The sequence below is a fragment of the Anoplopoma fimbria genome, chromosome 5 (assembly GCF_027596085.1).
Source record: "Anoplopoma fimbria isolate UVic2021 breed Golden Eagle Sablefish chromosome 5, Afim_UVic_2022, whole genome shotgun sequence".
Taxonomy (NCBI): Eukaryota; Metazoa; Chordata; class Actinopteri; order Perciformes; family Anoplopomatidae; genus Anoplopoma; species Anoplopoma fimbria.
The window spans coordinates 13,506,186-13,521,518 of record NC_072453.1 but is presented as its reverse complement, the minus strand read 5'-3'; the positions used below and the strand labels follow the sequence as shown (position 1 = coordinate 13,521,518).

At 39.1% G+C, this 15,333-nt stretch overlaps 2 protein-coding genes across 2 annotated transcripts; one reads left to right on the top strand and one right to left on the bottom strand.

The window, feature by feature from the left end:
• Positions 1–706: 706 nt before the first annotated feature.
• On the top strand, positions 707–3,277 carry LOC129091703 (phenylethanolamine N-methyltransferase). The gene is made up of 3 exons (XM_054599399.1): positions 707–878; positions 1,796–2,006; positions 2,839–3,277. The coding sequence occupies exons 1-3, from the start codon at positions 707–709 to the stop codon at positions 3,275–3,277; spliced, it is 822 nt and encodes a 273-aa protein (XP_054455374.1).
• Positions 3,278–6,027: 2,750 nt separating this feature from the next.
• Positions 6,028–15,333, bottom strand: LOC129091850 (protein phosphatase 1 regulatory subunit 1B-like). Its single transcript, XM_054599557.1, has 5 exons — positions 15,205–15,333; positions 9,287–9,370; positions 7,686–7,761; positions 6,261–6,389; positions 6,028–6,161 (listed from the first exon to the last, which is right to left on the bottom strand). The coding sequence occupies exons 1-5, from the start codon at positions 15,331–15,333 to the stop codon at positions 6,028–6,030; spliced, it is 552 nt and encodes a 183-aa protein (XP_054455532.1).

The following is a 15,333-nucleotide window of genomic DNA, read 5'->3' as shown; positions in this document are numbered from 1 at the left end:
GCAAAACTGCTGCAACTGAGTGTCAGTGTCTTTCTTTAAAAAAAAAAAAAAAGTAAACATTTTTTTCATCATCTTGCTCTTTTTTATCGTAAGTAAAACCATTTTTATTTTTGAATTTATTGATACTCGATATAATAACAGCTTCACCCTGCGCCCTACCACAACCTCTAATTTTGCAATCATCTACTATCGCCTGTCAACATGAAAGACTATTCCTTTCCCTTGCTACTACTCACCTTTCCCCATATCTCCTCTGCTCTGTTCAAACATCATCAAGGTGAAATGGCAACATAGAAATGGAGACAAATCTGTCAGTGTCTCTTCAAACAGGGTTGCCTGAGTCGAAACTGTTCCATTGTTTGCGTGTAAAAGGCCCTTTAGAATGATTGTTGAGATATGGCGGGCCTCTGAGAGGTGGGTGGAAGACCTGAGAGTCCATTAGTGGCTCCAGTGTTGGAGGAAGCCCCCCTGATCAGATGCTATCAGCACCTCGGGGCAGGGAAAGTGAACAGAACCAATGCTATCAGGCTGCAGCACAGGCCTAAAAACAGGATTGCTATCTGTTCCCAGGAAACTCAGAGTAGCCCAAAGCACATGACAAAAACACTCACAGAGGTATATAAGGAGGTTGAGGGGATAGCAGTGCACCTGAAGGCCGACCACTAAACAGGGGAGTTAGGTAGAGTCACAGAGAGAGTGCAAAGAGATGGAAGACAAGGGAACTGAGAACGGAGTGGCAGCGATGGCGGCCTGCTACCAGGGATTTGATCCTGCAGCGTATCTGCAGTACAACTACACTCCACCACGGGCAGATTTTGAAAGAAAGGACAGCATCGTGCCGTGGAAACTGGCATGCCTGCATAGAGCTTTCACGGAAGGTAAGGAGACGGGTCGATGGATCATGTAGGATTTTAAAAACCACTCTATGCTCAATAAAAAAATAGCCTATGAAAATGGAGTAAAACATAATTCCTGATTAAAACTTACTATGATATTCTCTTCTTTATACACCTATCTTAGAAAGGTCTCATTTATACATCTATCTAAGATACGATAATAATACAATTGCTTTAATTTAACACAAATACTTCAACTCCTGTGAGAGGCAAATGTCCCAGATGTCGGTTGTTGCCTAGGTTGCTTCTTTTATTTTATTCTCACTCTTTCTCTTAAATCTAATACACACAATTATCTGTAGGTGAAAATACTGAATCACTCCTTTATTGACACAGATTTAAGGTGAGTCCAGCACTGTTCACACCCAAAGATCTTTGTTTTGTTAATTTATTTATTTTACCAACTAAAGTTTGATATCATCTCAGCAAAGTGGTGCAACACCTTATTGCAGAAAATGTGAAATTGGGGAAAAGTTAAACAGTGTGAAATAATGTTTTTATAACTTAAAGGAAATTGTTGAAGAATTAAATTGATAAAGTAGAATAAGGTGATGCTAATACAAGATACCCATTGGAGTTTTACCCATTGGTCCAAATTCCTCTTTGCAATTTGTCTTTCATTATATTCCAAGGACTCTTAAAATAATTTCTTTAATATTGTGAACTTATTGTCATACAATAACTCTAGGGTAGTTTAGGATAGTGATGTAGGGTAGTTCCAGATAAAACTGGCACTTTCAACTGTATAAATAATCTCACCCTCTAAAACACATCTAACTTGCATATAATCATTTTCAGATATCTGAATAGGAGCTGATAATAAATCAAGGTATTCTTTTTAAAATCTCCCCACTTGCCCTTTTTCAGAGTCTTACTTATCCTCGAACTTACCTTTCCAGGTGATGTGAATGGTGAGCTGCTGGTGGACATAGGTTCGGGTCCCACCCTGTACCAGGTGCTGAGTGGCTGTGAGGTTTTCAACAAGGTGCTCCTCACAGATTTCCTGGAGGTCAACAGGCGGGAGCTGAGGGGCTGGCTCCAGGACGAGGGAGGCAGCAGCCTGGACTGGACACCTTACCTGCAGCACGTCTGCAAGCTGGAGGGACGACGGTACCACCAGATTCCTTTAAACTCTGTTTTAAGACCTGAGACATCTTTAAATATCACTTACTACGAATGATGGTTGTCCTGAAATGGCATGGATTTGATTTTGTCTGTTTACAGCTCTTAGAGAGGGAAAATTAGAAAATTGAAAATGTTTAACATTTTCATCAGGAAATAATGTACATTTGTAACAAATGTTACCTTTTTTACTTAGAGTTACTTTCTTTACTTTTTCTTTACTTGTGCTATAAATCTGTCAACCGCTTTCAAGGTTCACACGTTTTATTCTGGGCACAGTGAGTCATCCTTGTACTGTGCGTTCTATGAAGAGTTTAAAGTTCATCTGAGACTGATGAGAATATAGTTAGTTTTGGCCGAATTATGACCTGATGTTAGGGCTGGATGAAAAGTCGGGGGATCACCAAACTGATTATATTTCATCCTGAGAGGAGCATGATCCAAACTTTGATGACAATTCATCTCACACTTCAATTTCACTAAAAACCACCACGCAAACCTCATGGTGGCACCATAGGACTCACTGAAATCAGTAGGATTCATGATTTGGGAACCGTTAACACTTTGTACCAATTGATCAAATAGATTTAGAGATATTTCACTGGATAAGTGAACGTTTTAACTTTTGGTGGCACAAGAGGAAAAGTCACCAAAAGGACTATGAATGTCCGTGCAAAATCTCATGGCAATTCATCAGTTCTGGACCAAACAGAGTAGGAATTGTAAAAAAAAATGAAACACAAAGTGCAGATTAATGCTGCATAGTGCAATTACACTAGCTGTTTTTATCTAATTTGGTGATTCATTGATATTGTCTTAGGCCCTCAGCATGGACAGAGAAAGCTGCCAAGCTCCGTCAGGTCATCACCGATGTCGTCCCCGTAGACGTGCACCGGCCTCAGCCTCTGGCCCTCGATGACCTTCCTTCAGCGGGGGCCGACTGTCTCGTGTCCTGCTTCTGTCTGGAGAGCGTCAGCCCTGACTTGGCTGCCTTCACCAGGGCCCTGGGCCACATCGGGAGGCTCCTGCGGCCCGGTGGCCACCTACTGCTTATCGGAGCTCTGGGAGAGAGTTACTATTTTGGGGGCCCTGGAGTAAAGATCCCTGTGGTCCCACTGAATGAGGCCCAGGTGTGTGCTAGTTTGAAGGAGAGCGGCTACACCCTGATCAGGCTGGAGGTTTACACACTGCCTGAGGACATGAGGGTGGGGGTTGATGATGTGTCAGGGGTGTTTTTTGCAAAAGCAAGAAAGGAGTAAAAGTTAAGAGGGAGAAAAGGGGATAGATAAAGGGTATGCATGTTGAAAATGAAGGAAGTATCCAGATGAAATTATTATTGAATAATCAGAGATATATACATGATTTAGCACAACAGATATTTAAAATAGGAATGGGGTTAATTGTAATGCTAATAATAATACCCACACATAGTTTATTTGTGTTTTTTGTTTGTGGGGGGGGGGGATGCTTTGATTGTGATCCTCAATTATTTTAACAAATATTCAATTCACTCACAAATGAAATGAAAATGCAAAGACAGAAACATGTGAATGAATTATTTAACTTAATTCCATGTTATTTCATTGGTCCAGTAAATGTATTTTCTGAGGGTGAATAAGGAGACGCTCCTACTCTGTGTCAGAAACGCAGTTACACATCGCCACCTGCAGTTCAAACTACAGCATCTAAAATGTAATGCATGTAATACTCAAAGCATGTCACATCATGACACAGCATTTTTCAAGCTGCTTATAAACATTATATTTTGATATGCTTCTTATTCGATTAGCTGTTATTCAGATAAAAGGTTAATTAGTTGCCTGTCTTGTTCATTTGTGATGATTTGAATAAAGATTTAAAAAAAATAAAAATCTTATTTTATGATGTTTTCTAATCTCAGATTTAATATAAATCATTGCATATCATTTCCATGGGTAATCTTTAGATTTATAATGCTATCAACTTAAAATGTTGATATGCAACTGAGAATATGATTGTGTAATTAGAAGTGTTGAACACTGGGCGTCAGTACTCTGCCATTTTGAGTTGCTCCTCAAATGTCAGCCATGGACCAAAAACTTGTTCTTCTATGTTTCTGATTTGGCTAATGTTAATCTTTAACATTGGTCCGTTTGAGTTTGTAAACACGTAGCATTCAAAATTGTGCCCTCCTCTCCAGTAAACAAGCCAGAGAGAGAGCTCTTATTTGCATATTGGAGACTATGCTTTCCCCTGTTTGTGCTGCAATGTGACAGTGAAATGTCTGGCAATACTGTTTAAAAATGCCAGAATGCGACGACCTGAACAGGCTGCACACCATGAAAGCTGTTATTGGCTGAAGGTTACATCCCGACGTTGGGCTCAGAGACTCTTTGCTGACACCAGAAACATACCAAACAGAGCAAAAGAAATACAGGCGGAGAGCAGGGTCTAGATAGGGAGAGCAAAACACATTTCTGGTGGGTCATAAGTGATGATTAAGAGGAATTATATTTGTATGAGTAGGTGTGTATTTTTCGGAAAATGCTGCATACTATATCTTTATAAAATCAGTTTAATTAAACAGCCTTTCTTGTTTTTGGTGATCTTCTGACTTCTTTGGGAATACTGTAACCGCGGTAAACAACACACACATAGTCATGTGTACATCCAAGGATGTTCACAAAAGGACAAGAACAAAGATCATGAAAGTGCAAAAACATATTCAGGGTTTTCATTTAATAAAAATCACTGTCATTTTCTGTATTCAAACACCACTTCGTCACATGTCTAAATGACATGCGAAATGCCAAATAAAGTATTTTTTTCTTTCTTTTCTTAGAAAATAAATATGATTGGATCATCGACTTTCCTGCAGATTACGTTTACATACAATCACACAAACACCAAAAGCCCATTATAGTTGTTTGATTAGCAACCAACACAAAACATCATCTATATACAAGGTCAAGAATAAACCTTCACACTCATCATATATATTGTAATAGAAAAAACATGTCCTCTTACATTTCCCACCAATCCTTCCTGCCTTCCACAAAAGATCCTGCTTGCTAATCACTGTGTTACAAAAAGCCTGTTTTTAATATCAAACCGGAAACACTGTGGTGCATTATCGTTATTAGTTGGATTAGTTTGATATGATTTAATCGGGTCAGCTGTGACTGTTACTGCGCTCAGATCGTTTGTAATCCATCCTCTAATTTCCTTGACCTTGCACGCAGATGTCTACAAGGTTGAGGAAAGCAAACTGAGTGGGTGATTCTGTCACCTTTTTTAAGCAGCCCTACAGTTCCTTTGTTAAATTCAAGTATGGATTTAAACAACCTCTGGACCTTATTCACAATCTGTGGTCAAACTACGTGAGAAATGCTTTAAAATCTCATCAGGACCCTCAAACTTTGTTGCACTTTGTTGCACTTTGATAAACAGACAACAGATGAAATAGAATTTAGAAAGGTTTGTACAATATGCATAAAATGGTGTATATGTTAGCTCACCTTGAGCTGCCTAAATCATCTGCTCTTTCTATTTGTTTTTGAAAAATGTGGTTGAGCACCAGTATCATGTGACATGCCCTGTACATGTATGTGAATAAAGGTGATTCATAATCTGATTCTTCACACATGGAACTAGTTTTCCGGAAGAAACACCCAGAGTATTTCTGTTGAATCCTGTTAAACTAAAAAAAGCCACAGTTCTTTCAGTGCCCTTGGCTGATTGGAATCTAGCCCTGGCTTCCTCAGCTGACCGAGACGTGATTTCCTTCACAAGTCTCAGGTTAAAGTTTTCCGCATACCTGCTCATTAATTCTCCGACCTTCCTCAATGTCCGTCTGTTTTCCTCTCTCTTTTCCACATTCAACTCTTTTTTCGCATGAATGCACACAATCAAATACCCAAATAACACACACTCATACATGCACCCACGCACGCACACACATTGGCCATATGGGTGCCATGCAGGTCTGTTCCACACCAATATTCTGTCTCCATCGGAGCCCTGTTCTTTGTCATTCTCCTTTTTCTTTTTCTCTTTCTTTGGCCTTCTCTTTGTCGCCGTGGTGACAGCTCAGATCAGCACATCCTGTCAAACTGTCCGGTTGAGCACACTGTTCCCTGAGAGCTTCGCTTTCTACCCTTAGATCTGACAAGGAAGAAATTTCAAAAGTGTCTATGTGGGGCACAAATGCCAGTTTAAAATAGAAAAATGCCAAAATGTGAAAGATCGTCGTGTTCTACCCACCTGTAGGTGAGGCTGTCTGGCGGCTCTCCGTCTCATGTTCCTCCTCTTCCTCCTCAGAAGAGTGATCATCTTTGTCCACAGAAGAAATGTCAAGGGAGGCCAGGTGGGCCTGGGCCATTCTTTGGACGGCTGAAAATACAAAACTGAATTTAGAAGCCTTTGGTGCACCTGGCCGTTGACCAAGCCTCTACCAAGCCTCTACCAGGTCCTGACGAAAATATCTGTCTCTTTATCCGTTAAATGTTCCGCTATGTTTACCTGTGAGTCTCTTACTGTGTCTCTTTCTGTACTGAGCAGGTAGTGTATAGCAGGTTTTTCCAACTTTCTTATTGATGAGAGTGAATCCGAACAAAGAGGTTGTAGGCCGAATAACAATCTGTTGAATTTTGCGATAAAGCTTACTAAAGCTGAAGGGAGCTGAATATTCAATAGATAATTTTCTACAGGTTCATACAGGCTATGCCTCTCATGTGGTCACATTGTAGTTTGAGTTATTGCTACTATAACAGCTGCTTTAAAAGCAAAAGTGTCCTGGTTGTCATTTTCAAGCCTGTTTCAAATTTAGGCATAAGTCTTTCCAACTGAGCAAGAGGAAAGAACATTATATTTTGCATAGTTGACTTTGTCACCAGAAATTGCTCCATAGATCTAAACATTAAGTTAGTTCATGAGAGGACACTGACACGTTTTTGGAAAAATAGGATGATTTCATCTGCATACAGAGTGATGTCCATAGGTGCCATTGTTATGCCTATAATTAATGGATGAGCTTGAAATAAATAATAATAAAAAGTAGTGGTGATAACGGGCTCTGAAACTACACTATTTGTTTTTTTTCCATTTAATAAACTTCCCTGCCAAACCAAATCTTGGTAGAACTTCCTGTCTTACATGTTAAAGTTGATGGTGTTTATGTAAATATGTATAAGCATGTTTTTATGATGAAGACGACACTCATACATTTTCAGTGAAACAATGTAGACATTTTAAGCAGCAACAGTAATGATAGTAAGGGTCAAATCCACAAAAACAGATGATATATCATAATATATTATATTCGTATTCACATCAAATAGTGATATTTTTGTGTGTAATGATTATTGTGTGACGATGGTTGTATCTGTGTATATGTGTGAACCCATGTTGCAGCTGTATACCCATCCTATAATCCAGGATGATCCAGAATGGACTCACAGCTGTCTCTGCTCCTAATCTCGCATGAAACACACATTCACACACACACAGAGACACACACACCTCTCACTGTGTTGTTTGGATACAAACATATTCGAAACAAATACTGACCAAATGGCAGTTACCATAAAAGAATCAGGTCTCCCAAATGTTTCATCTTGTGTTTATTGTTACCTTTAATAGAAATACATATATGAAACACACAAAATATACTTAAGGCAGTGTGTTTACCTTTAAGGGAGGGTGGCTGGTAGGTTGACGTGTGAACCAGTTTGGCTTTCAAGGCTCCATTTTCTCCCAGAACCCACTGCAGAGGCAAAGCATCCAAATCATGGGATTAACGAATATAAGTACAATAAATGTTTTAGTCCTGCTTCAGTGGAAATATCCTACACCGGCCCACAGTGTTGTAAGCTAAGATACATTCCAAAATATAATAAACTGCTTTTGTCATTTTTGAATTAGTAGCATTTTGGTAGAGAGGCAGCAAAGATGAGGCGTTCTTAAAGATGAAAAGTCTAATAAAATAGAGATACAACATAAACAAAACAATTGCATTTAACCGTCAGACTATTCAAAGGAAAGCGAAAAAAATGTATTTGAGTCTCAACCAGATATCCAGCCGTTTATGATATTGACATATTGATGTGGAGATAGTATCACAACCACTTCCACAGCTGTTTTTATTTGGCTGTCAGCCCTTCTGATCCTGTCTCCAGCCACTTTTCCCAGGCCCATAGGCTTTTCTCTCAGCAGAAATATGACTTGTCGCAGTAGGAAAAACACTAACGATGGCTCTGTTCTATTCAATTGTTCAAAGTGAGTGTGACAGTAAGCAAGCATGCGGGATACCAGGAAAATGCAATCCAAGCAGCTTCAGTCATCATTTCACTGTTTACACCCGTTTCTTTTCCTACCGTGGCAGGTCAAAAAGTCTTCCACTAAAAAGGCCCATTTCTTAGAATCTTCCACGACCTGCCATTCTACACCTGTCCAACCTCACACTCTTGGACTTTCCCACCAATCCTGGTTACCTGACCTGTTCACTTGTTCATTTTCCTAAATCATCTCAACCTGTTGCCACACCTGCCTTTCATTATCTCATCAGCCCAGTCCTTATGCCAGTTTGTCATGTTGTCAATGATGCAAATAATAAAAGGATTATCTTATTTTATCTTATAGCCTTTGCATCCAACCATCTGTACCTGTTACTGCTTTATTGTGAGTTGTTCCTGTATATTAACCTGTTACCTCACCCTGGTCTGCTCCACTGTCACACCCTCTTAGATATTTAACTGTTCAGACTGCCACCCAAGTCTAATTTATAGGCCTGTTCCTGATCACTGCCTTTCATACACTTCCTCTCATCCAACATTCTTGCCTTGTTTGTGTGTTTGTCTGCATTTTGGACCTGAATCCTATCGCCTCGCACACACACACGTGATAAATACAGAATTGGCTCTCAGGTGAATTTATTTTTCGTGTTCACCCACTCTCTCTCATCCCACCTAATATACTGCCACCTCCAATGCAAATATACAACCTTTCCAAGGATGCCTTTCTACATCCCCACAGAAACAAACCTGACAGTGCAGCATTCACTTTGTGTGCTGGATAACAAATAGAGGGTTACACAATCAAGAAAGAATTCATAACCCCATACTCAAAACACAAAATTGTCATTGTTTTTCTGGTGCAACGACTGACAGTGAACAAATCGACAATTTTTTCTTTCCCTAAAATCATTGAAATTTGATGCATAATTGTAAGTGATTCTTAAGTTATTTTGGTGGATTTCTAAAGTCCCAAATAGTGTAGACCAGCTGATCTACCTGGGGAGGGCCAATGTCTTCCTCTGGTGATGGCGGGTCTGTCAGTCTGAAGAGTGTGGCTGGTGTCGGCCTCCGACGTCGTATCTTAGCAAAGAGAAAGAGAGAGTCTATCAAACCATGCTGTGTGTGAATTTGTGTATATTTCCATATACGTCTGTGCTAAGCAAATTCATAACACATAACACATAACACACAATATTGATGTTTTGTTTTTTATTATGCCACTCAACATCAATTCATGGTGGAGAACTTTTTTTTTAAGCCCAACTAATCTTGCATTTTTCACTACCTTTTAGTGAAATTAACATAAAACAGGGGCCATATGAATATAAAATGAGCACCAGCTGTTATTGCAGCTATTGTTACAACTGATTTATTCTACTACTACACATATTGGATACAACCTGATGTCTCTTCTCAGGACACACACTGTGGGCTCAAAAAACTGATATTCTACGTTCCTGTTGATGCCTTATCTTCACGTAAGAAGAGTGAATCATCAAAACCAACAGTTATGCAACTGAATTGGTACTTTAAATCTCATCAATTTCAGTCTGATGTGAGATTTTCACTTGTTCAATTTAATATATATTTTTTAATTGCAGCTATAAACACATTTTGAGGTACTTGTAATTCCCATCCACTACATTTCAGAGGGAAATGTTGTCCTTCTTACACATATTTATTTTACAAAGATTGTCACAAGTAACTTAAATAAATAACTATACAAATGCAATGTTCCTGATTAAACTACGGCAAAGTATATAAAGTAGTTAAAATGATGAACCAACTACAGCATTAAAATACTTCCTTTATGTTAATGCATCAAAAATAATGATCCAATATAATGAAATGTTGTAGTAAATAGTGAATTTTGTTTTTTCTTTTCCAATTGTCTGTTTGTTATTATTCTTAATGGTCTAGGATTTTAAATTTCACTTATAAATTTGAGTATCTTCTGTCTTTTTATCGTTTCATTTTATTGACTACTTGCCCTTTTTAAATGTGTTGCGTTTTTTGTTGAGCACTCTGAGCTACAATTCACATATAAGTGCTCTGTAATTAAAATTATTAGTATTATATTATTATTAACAATAATAATAATAATAGTAGATCCACCACTACAGGGGTCATCCCGCTTTCTAAGTACTTTTACTTTAACCACATTTTGTTGCCAATAATAAAACATCTCCCTCTGGCTAACAATAACTAAGTGTTATGAAATATACAATAGAATCCTCACTCGCCCTCTCTTTTGTAACGTGTTATGGTAATAAGATTGTTGTGAGATACAAGCGGCTGCCAAGCCAATCACAGCTGAGAGTGTAGGAAGGAATTGTGTGGGCGGCTTTTACTCTGGAGTAACTTAACTACTGCTTCTGTTTCACTCTGCGTCCTGGATTCATACATATTCATCATTCATGCACTAGAATTAAATATGCTGCCCGTTGTGGGGGAACACATTTAAATATGAATTACATGGCATCCAATTAGAGGTTAGAAATGTGTCTACATGAATATATTTAAATGCAATACTCTAACAAACATGAGGAGTTTCACAAACACACACAAACACACACACAGTCACACACAAAACTAAATGCGGTCAAAGGACCAAACCACAAGTTAAACACATGTTTGAGAGCCTTTTCAGACACAGAAACCTTTTCTGAGTGTTTAGGTAACATGGTTGCCAGAATGTCAAGCACCTACAGGGAACATCATATTTTCATCAGGTTGTTGTTGTTCATGTCTGAAATGCCTGTCAATACCTGTGTTGGCTCAGTGAAACTGCACCGCACGACTGCTTTGATTGAAATTTCTCAGCGTATGCAGCTAGCTGGTAACAGATAAAATTGTGTTATTTTAGCATAGTAGATGTCTTCTGCTTGAATGGGCTACATGTAAGGATAATCATTAAGTGTTTGTGAGCAATATGCAACTGGATTGTAGAATAAGCTATTGGGGATTAGATTTATACAGAACTGGGTTAGTTTTTCTTTTTCATTGGTCTTGAACATTTATTGAACCAGATTTGTTTTTGATTTCAATCATTTAGTTTTGTTTGGGATGACAGCTCACAAAGATTGAATGAGACGTGCCTTTAAGACAAGAAAATATGATGGAGACTGCTTTACAAAATCTAAATTAGTTTAGGATATGTCCTTTTTACAAGTTAAGGAATCACAGAAACTTTATTTTAGGTATTACAGTTTCTCAATGACAACTGGCCTCTACTCCAATAGCTAACCCTGTACAACTTCATGTAATAACATGTCTGTTTCCATGACCAGAGAGGTCAAAATAATGAGCCATTCAAACCCATTTTTTAAGACCTGTGAAACTCACTTAAAACAAGTATTTTCATGAACTTCAAAAACAGACATAATGCTTTATATTGTAAGGTGCTCAAAAGAGTGTCTGTGCATTTACTGAATAATGCCAAAGGTTTTACACCCTATCAATGTGTTACAGGCTGCATAACAAAGAATATCTGGTAAAAAAAATCATTTTGGTGCAACCAGTCACACAACACCGTGCCGTGGCCAGTTGGACGAAACACTGCGCTAACTGTGCATGTCTGATGTGTTCATGCAGTTTTTGAGAACTATCCAGCAAAAATTTGAAATGCAGAAACTACAACCGCATTGCCATAATAAAATGCTAGAAAGTGGAATAAAGCAGCATAGGACTCCGATATAGTGCTCCCATGGTAAATCAATAATCTTCCACCTTATTTTTGACAGGTAACGTAAGATGACCTTTGTGGTTACCTAACACAACATTTAAATTCAATACATCAATCTGGATGTTCATAAAGCACAATGACAGCACCTGGTGGGCACAGTGCCCTAAAGAGCCCTTTATTGAGAAATTAACAATTAAAACCCTGCAGTGACGGCATAAATCCCTTGCTGTGTTCATAGAAGGCCTTCAATATATCCTGTGAATAATCCTGTGGAGAACTTGATTTGATGTTCAAGGAAAGACCAATGAAACCCACTGTTGCCCTGTAACCTTTTGTTTTCCAGTGATGTATTTTTAAAAATAGATGAGAGTTGATTAAAGAACATCAAACTGATTTTCAACCCTTAGCAACCAGACAGCTTGACTTTATGGTCATTGTAGGGATGGAGGGCCACACAAACACACACACAAACACACACACACACATTTTATACAAAATGAAAACATTTTTTTTTTGATTATTGTCATTTGACAGATTTGACACGTTTGAGGGAATTATATTTTTTCAGGATTATTCTCATTATCATTGAAAAACATATTGAAATGGTTATAGAGGGAGTTTTGCCAGGATCTGTACCAAAACAAGTTGCCTATAAAATATGATGCAGCACCACCATATTTAATTTAAAAAGACCCGTTTGACCTTTAACAAATATTGAGCCTACTGCGATTTAATTTGGTGCAGGCCATATTGCGATTTCGATCAAATTTGGATTATCTGTGCAGCCCTATTCTTTGTCAACAGGAAAAATGTGTGTGCTTGTTTTTTTTTTAATAAGACCCTACTGGAGTTTAGAGCTGTTGGCTGTGCAGCAGTCAAAATGGGTTCTTGGTATTAGTTGACCTTGATTGAGGCTTCAGTCGTCTGATCTCTTTGGTTTTAATCAGTCATCTCCTTGGCTGATGATTTTTCTCTCTTCCTTTTTCTTTTATTTCTTCTGTCAGAAATCCCTCCCTTTTTTCCTTCTCAACACGTTGTTCTATTCAGTTCCCTCTTTCTACTTATCTGATTTCCCATGCTACTTCTCTCCATTTCAATGCTAATTTAATGGCTGTGTTTTGGAAAAGTTGGACTCAAGAACTTGTCTTCCCCTCACATACACCCCATATAACCTTCTGTTGGCTGCTCTTTTTGAAACTCACACAGGTTTCAGTCACCGTCAGTGGGGAATGTGCAGCAGCGTCAGCCTTTCACAAGGGCAACAAAAGGATGAGATAATCTTGACCAAACATCACAGGGCTGAAAACAACCTTCTTGGCACTTAAAGAGGCCTTGAAGAACAGCAACCTTGCAGAATCCCGAGCGGTCATGCTTGAGTGAATAATTTATTGACCAACCTAATATCTGAGCAGCGCGGTGGTAGATTACAGAACAGGTGGCAAGTGACAAGAGCATTTGTGAAGTCAAATCTCCAGTGTGGTTTGTAAAAAAAAAAAAAGAAAAAAAGTCAGAGTCCATGTAATGCGAACCATTTCCCAGAAGTAACTGCAACATGCTGGGGTCAATTATAATGGCGAGTATTGGTTTGCAGCATTCAGACACTCTCTTGTACGGCTGAGTCTCATCCCACATGAAACTCAAGACCCATGAGCTTTTCTAAGCACCAGAAATGCAGCCTGCACTGCAATGGTGAGTTGGTAAATAAGAAAGACAAACAATAAACTCTGGATTTTCATGCAGCCTTCCTAAATCATGTATTAAAAAATATATTTTGTAGATGTCTGTTCATCCGAAATTGCTGGTATTTTAAGCATTAAGAAAACTTTGGCGGCTATAAGAAGACGTACCCTAAGCTGTGTTGTGACGTAAGAACCTTCTGTGTGCTTTACCAAGGAACGATGCTGCTTTTACTCCCATTAGATCCATGGCGGAAGATTATCAGTAATCTTTCTATGTCCTTAAGACAGTAACATGCCAGAGCTTCTTATAAAGAAAACTGACTCAGCTCACTTGATGCTGTCAATGAACATTCACAGTTTGAAATGTATGTGGAAAGTGTCTTAATAATTGAAGACTATGGACGTAATGAGCAACACAAGTAATGTGAAGCGTTAGTGTTCAGAAGTGACACATGGGGTTGCTTAAAAGAGCAAATGAAGACGTGAAGGGGTAAGTAGTCTGAAGCCAGAGGGAGTGCAAGTCGGACTGTAAAAAAAGATGCATGAGAAATATCTGAGTGCCGATAGCTTTGATGATTCATTAGTTTATTTTTAGATGCCCCACAAAATCTCAAAAACATTTGAAGAACTTATGATATCGCATCTGGTATCCAACGATATTTCCCGCAATATGGAGAAGTCTGCGATTAAGACATGAACCAGAAGAAATGGATAAACTTAAAGCATCACCTGGTTGTCATTAGCTGGGGTAAAATTGTATCTAAAAGTTATCTCAGTGTTACCTTGATGACCTTTACGGGCTGTCATTGCCGGACTAAATGCTGGTCTGCATCCACCCTGCACTGCTCAGCATTATTCCTGTTCACGCTGCACTATTACACCAACATAGTTTCTGTCCGACCATGTCAGCATGTTTCACCTGCATTTGCATTGCATCAGTGTAAGATAACGGCTTTATTTATGTTTACATATCCCCCCACCCCCAGGTCACATATGACTAACGATGTGACCTTTTTGTATTTTGTTTCACAGATGTGGTACGAGCATTATTACTCAGCCACGTAATCTCAATTTTAATATTACTTACGGGGCTTTAGCCATCGCTTCCTCCTCCTCTTCCTCCTCCTCCTTCAGTCCTTTTGAAGGGCAGAGATGCCTCATCACTTTTAAGGCCTCCGAAAACAACAGAGGCTGCTGCACAGCTCAGCTTAATCCCAGTGCTGCCCACAGATTTATAGCCATCAAATACAGAGTTCTGCAAAGTCGTGCTAGACTGGTTATGTAACTGTCTGCTGATGCTACAGAGGAGGACGACACTCACTTTTGTGTACTTAAGAAGTCAGGATGAAAGTTAGAAGGCAACATTTGCATCATTCATTTTTACCAATTACGCCAGGTAACCTGAACCCAACAGTCTAAAACTAGTGAGATGGGATTTTTAAAGCTTCACAAAACACACTGGTGATCCTAAAACAGGTTTTCCTATATGACCCAAGTTTGACCTTATTCTCCCACACACACACACACCAACACACGCCCCTCGCTCTCACCATCTCCACCTGTCTCGGGTCCAGCTGGGTGGGCACAGATGAAGGCACGGAGAACTGGATCTTCCTCCTCGCATCCTTGTCCGCATCTTGCTCCATCACGTCCGTGTCTGCGGGCAGCAGCGGGTCCAT

Bases quoted from the DNA above. Each gene is read 5' to 3' on its own strand.
- LOC129091703 (XM_054599399.1), top strand. From the start codon at position 707: ATGGAAGACAAGGGAACTGAGAACGGAGTGGCAGCGATGGCGGCCTGC. The intron at 879-1,795 runs GTAAGGAGACGG...TTACCTTTCCAG, and splicing joins GCATAGAGCTTTCACGGAAG to GTGATGTGAATGGTGAGCTG. The intron at 2,007-2,838 runs GTACCACCAGAT...ATATTGTCTTAG, and splicing joins TGCAAGCTGGAGGGACGACG to GCCCTCAGCATGGACAGAGA.
- LOC129091850 (XM_054599557.1), bottom strand. From the start codon at position 15,333: ATGGACCCGCTGCTGCCCGCAGACACGGACGTGATGGAGCAAGATGCG. The intron at 6,390-7,685 runs GTAAACACACTG...TTGTATTTTCAG, and splicing joins CCAGCCACCCTCCCTTAAAG to CCGTCCAAAGAATGGCCCAG. The intron at 6,162-6,260 runs GTGGGTAGAACA...CTTCCTTGTCAG, and splicing joins CCAGACAGCCTCACCTACAG to ATCTAAGGGTAGAAAGCGAA.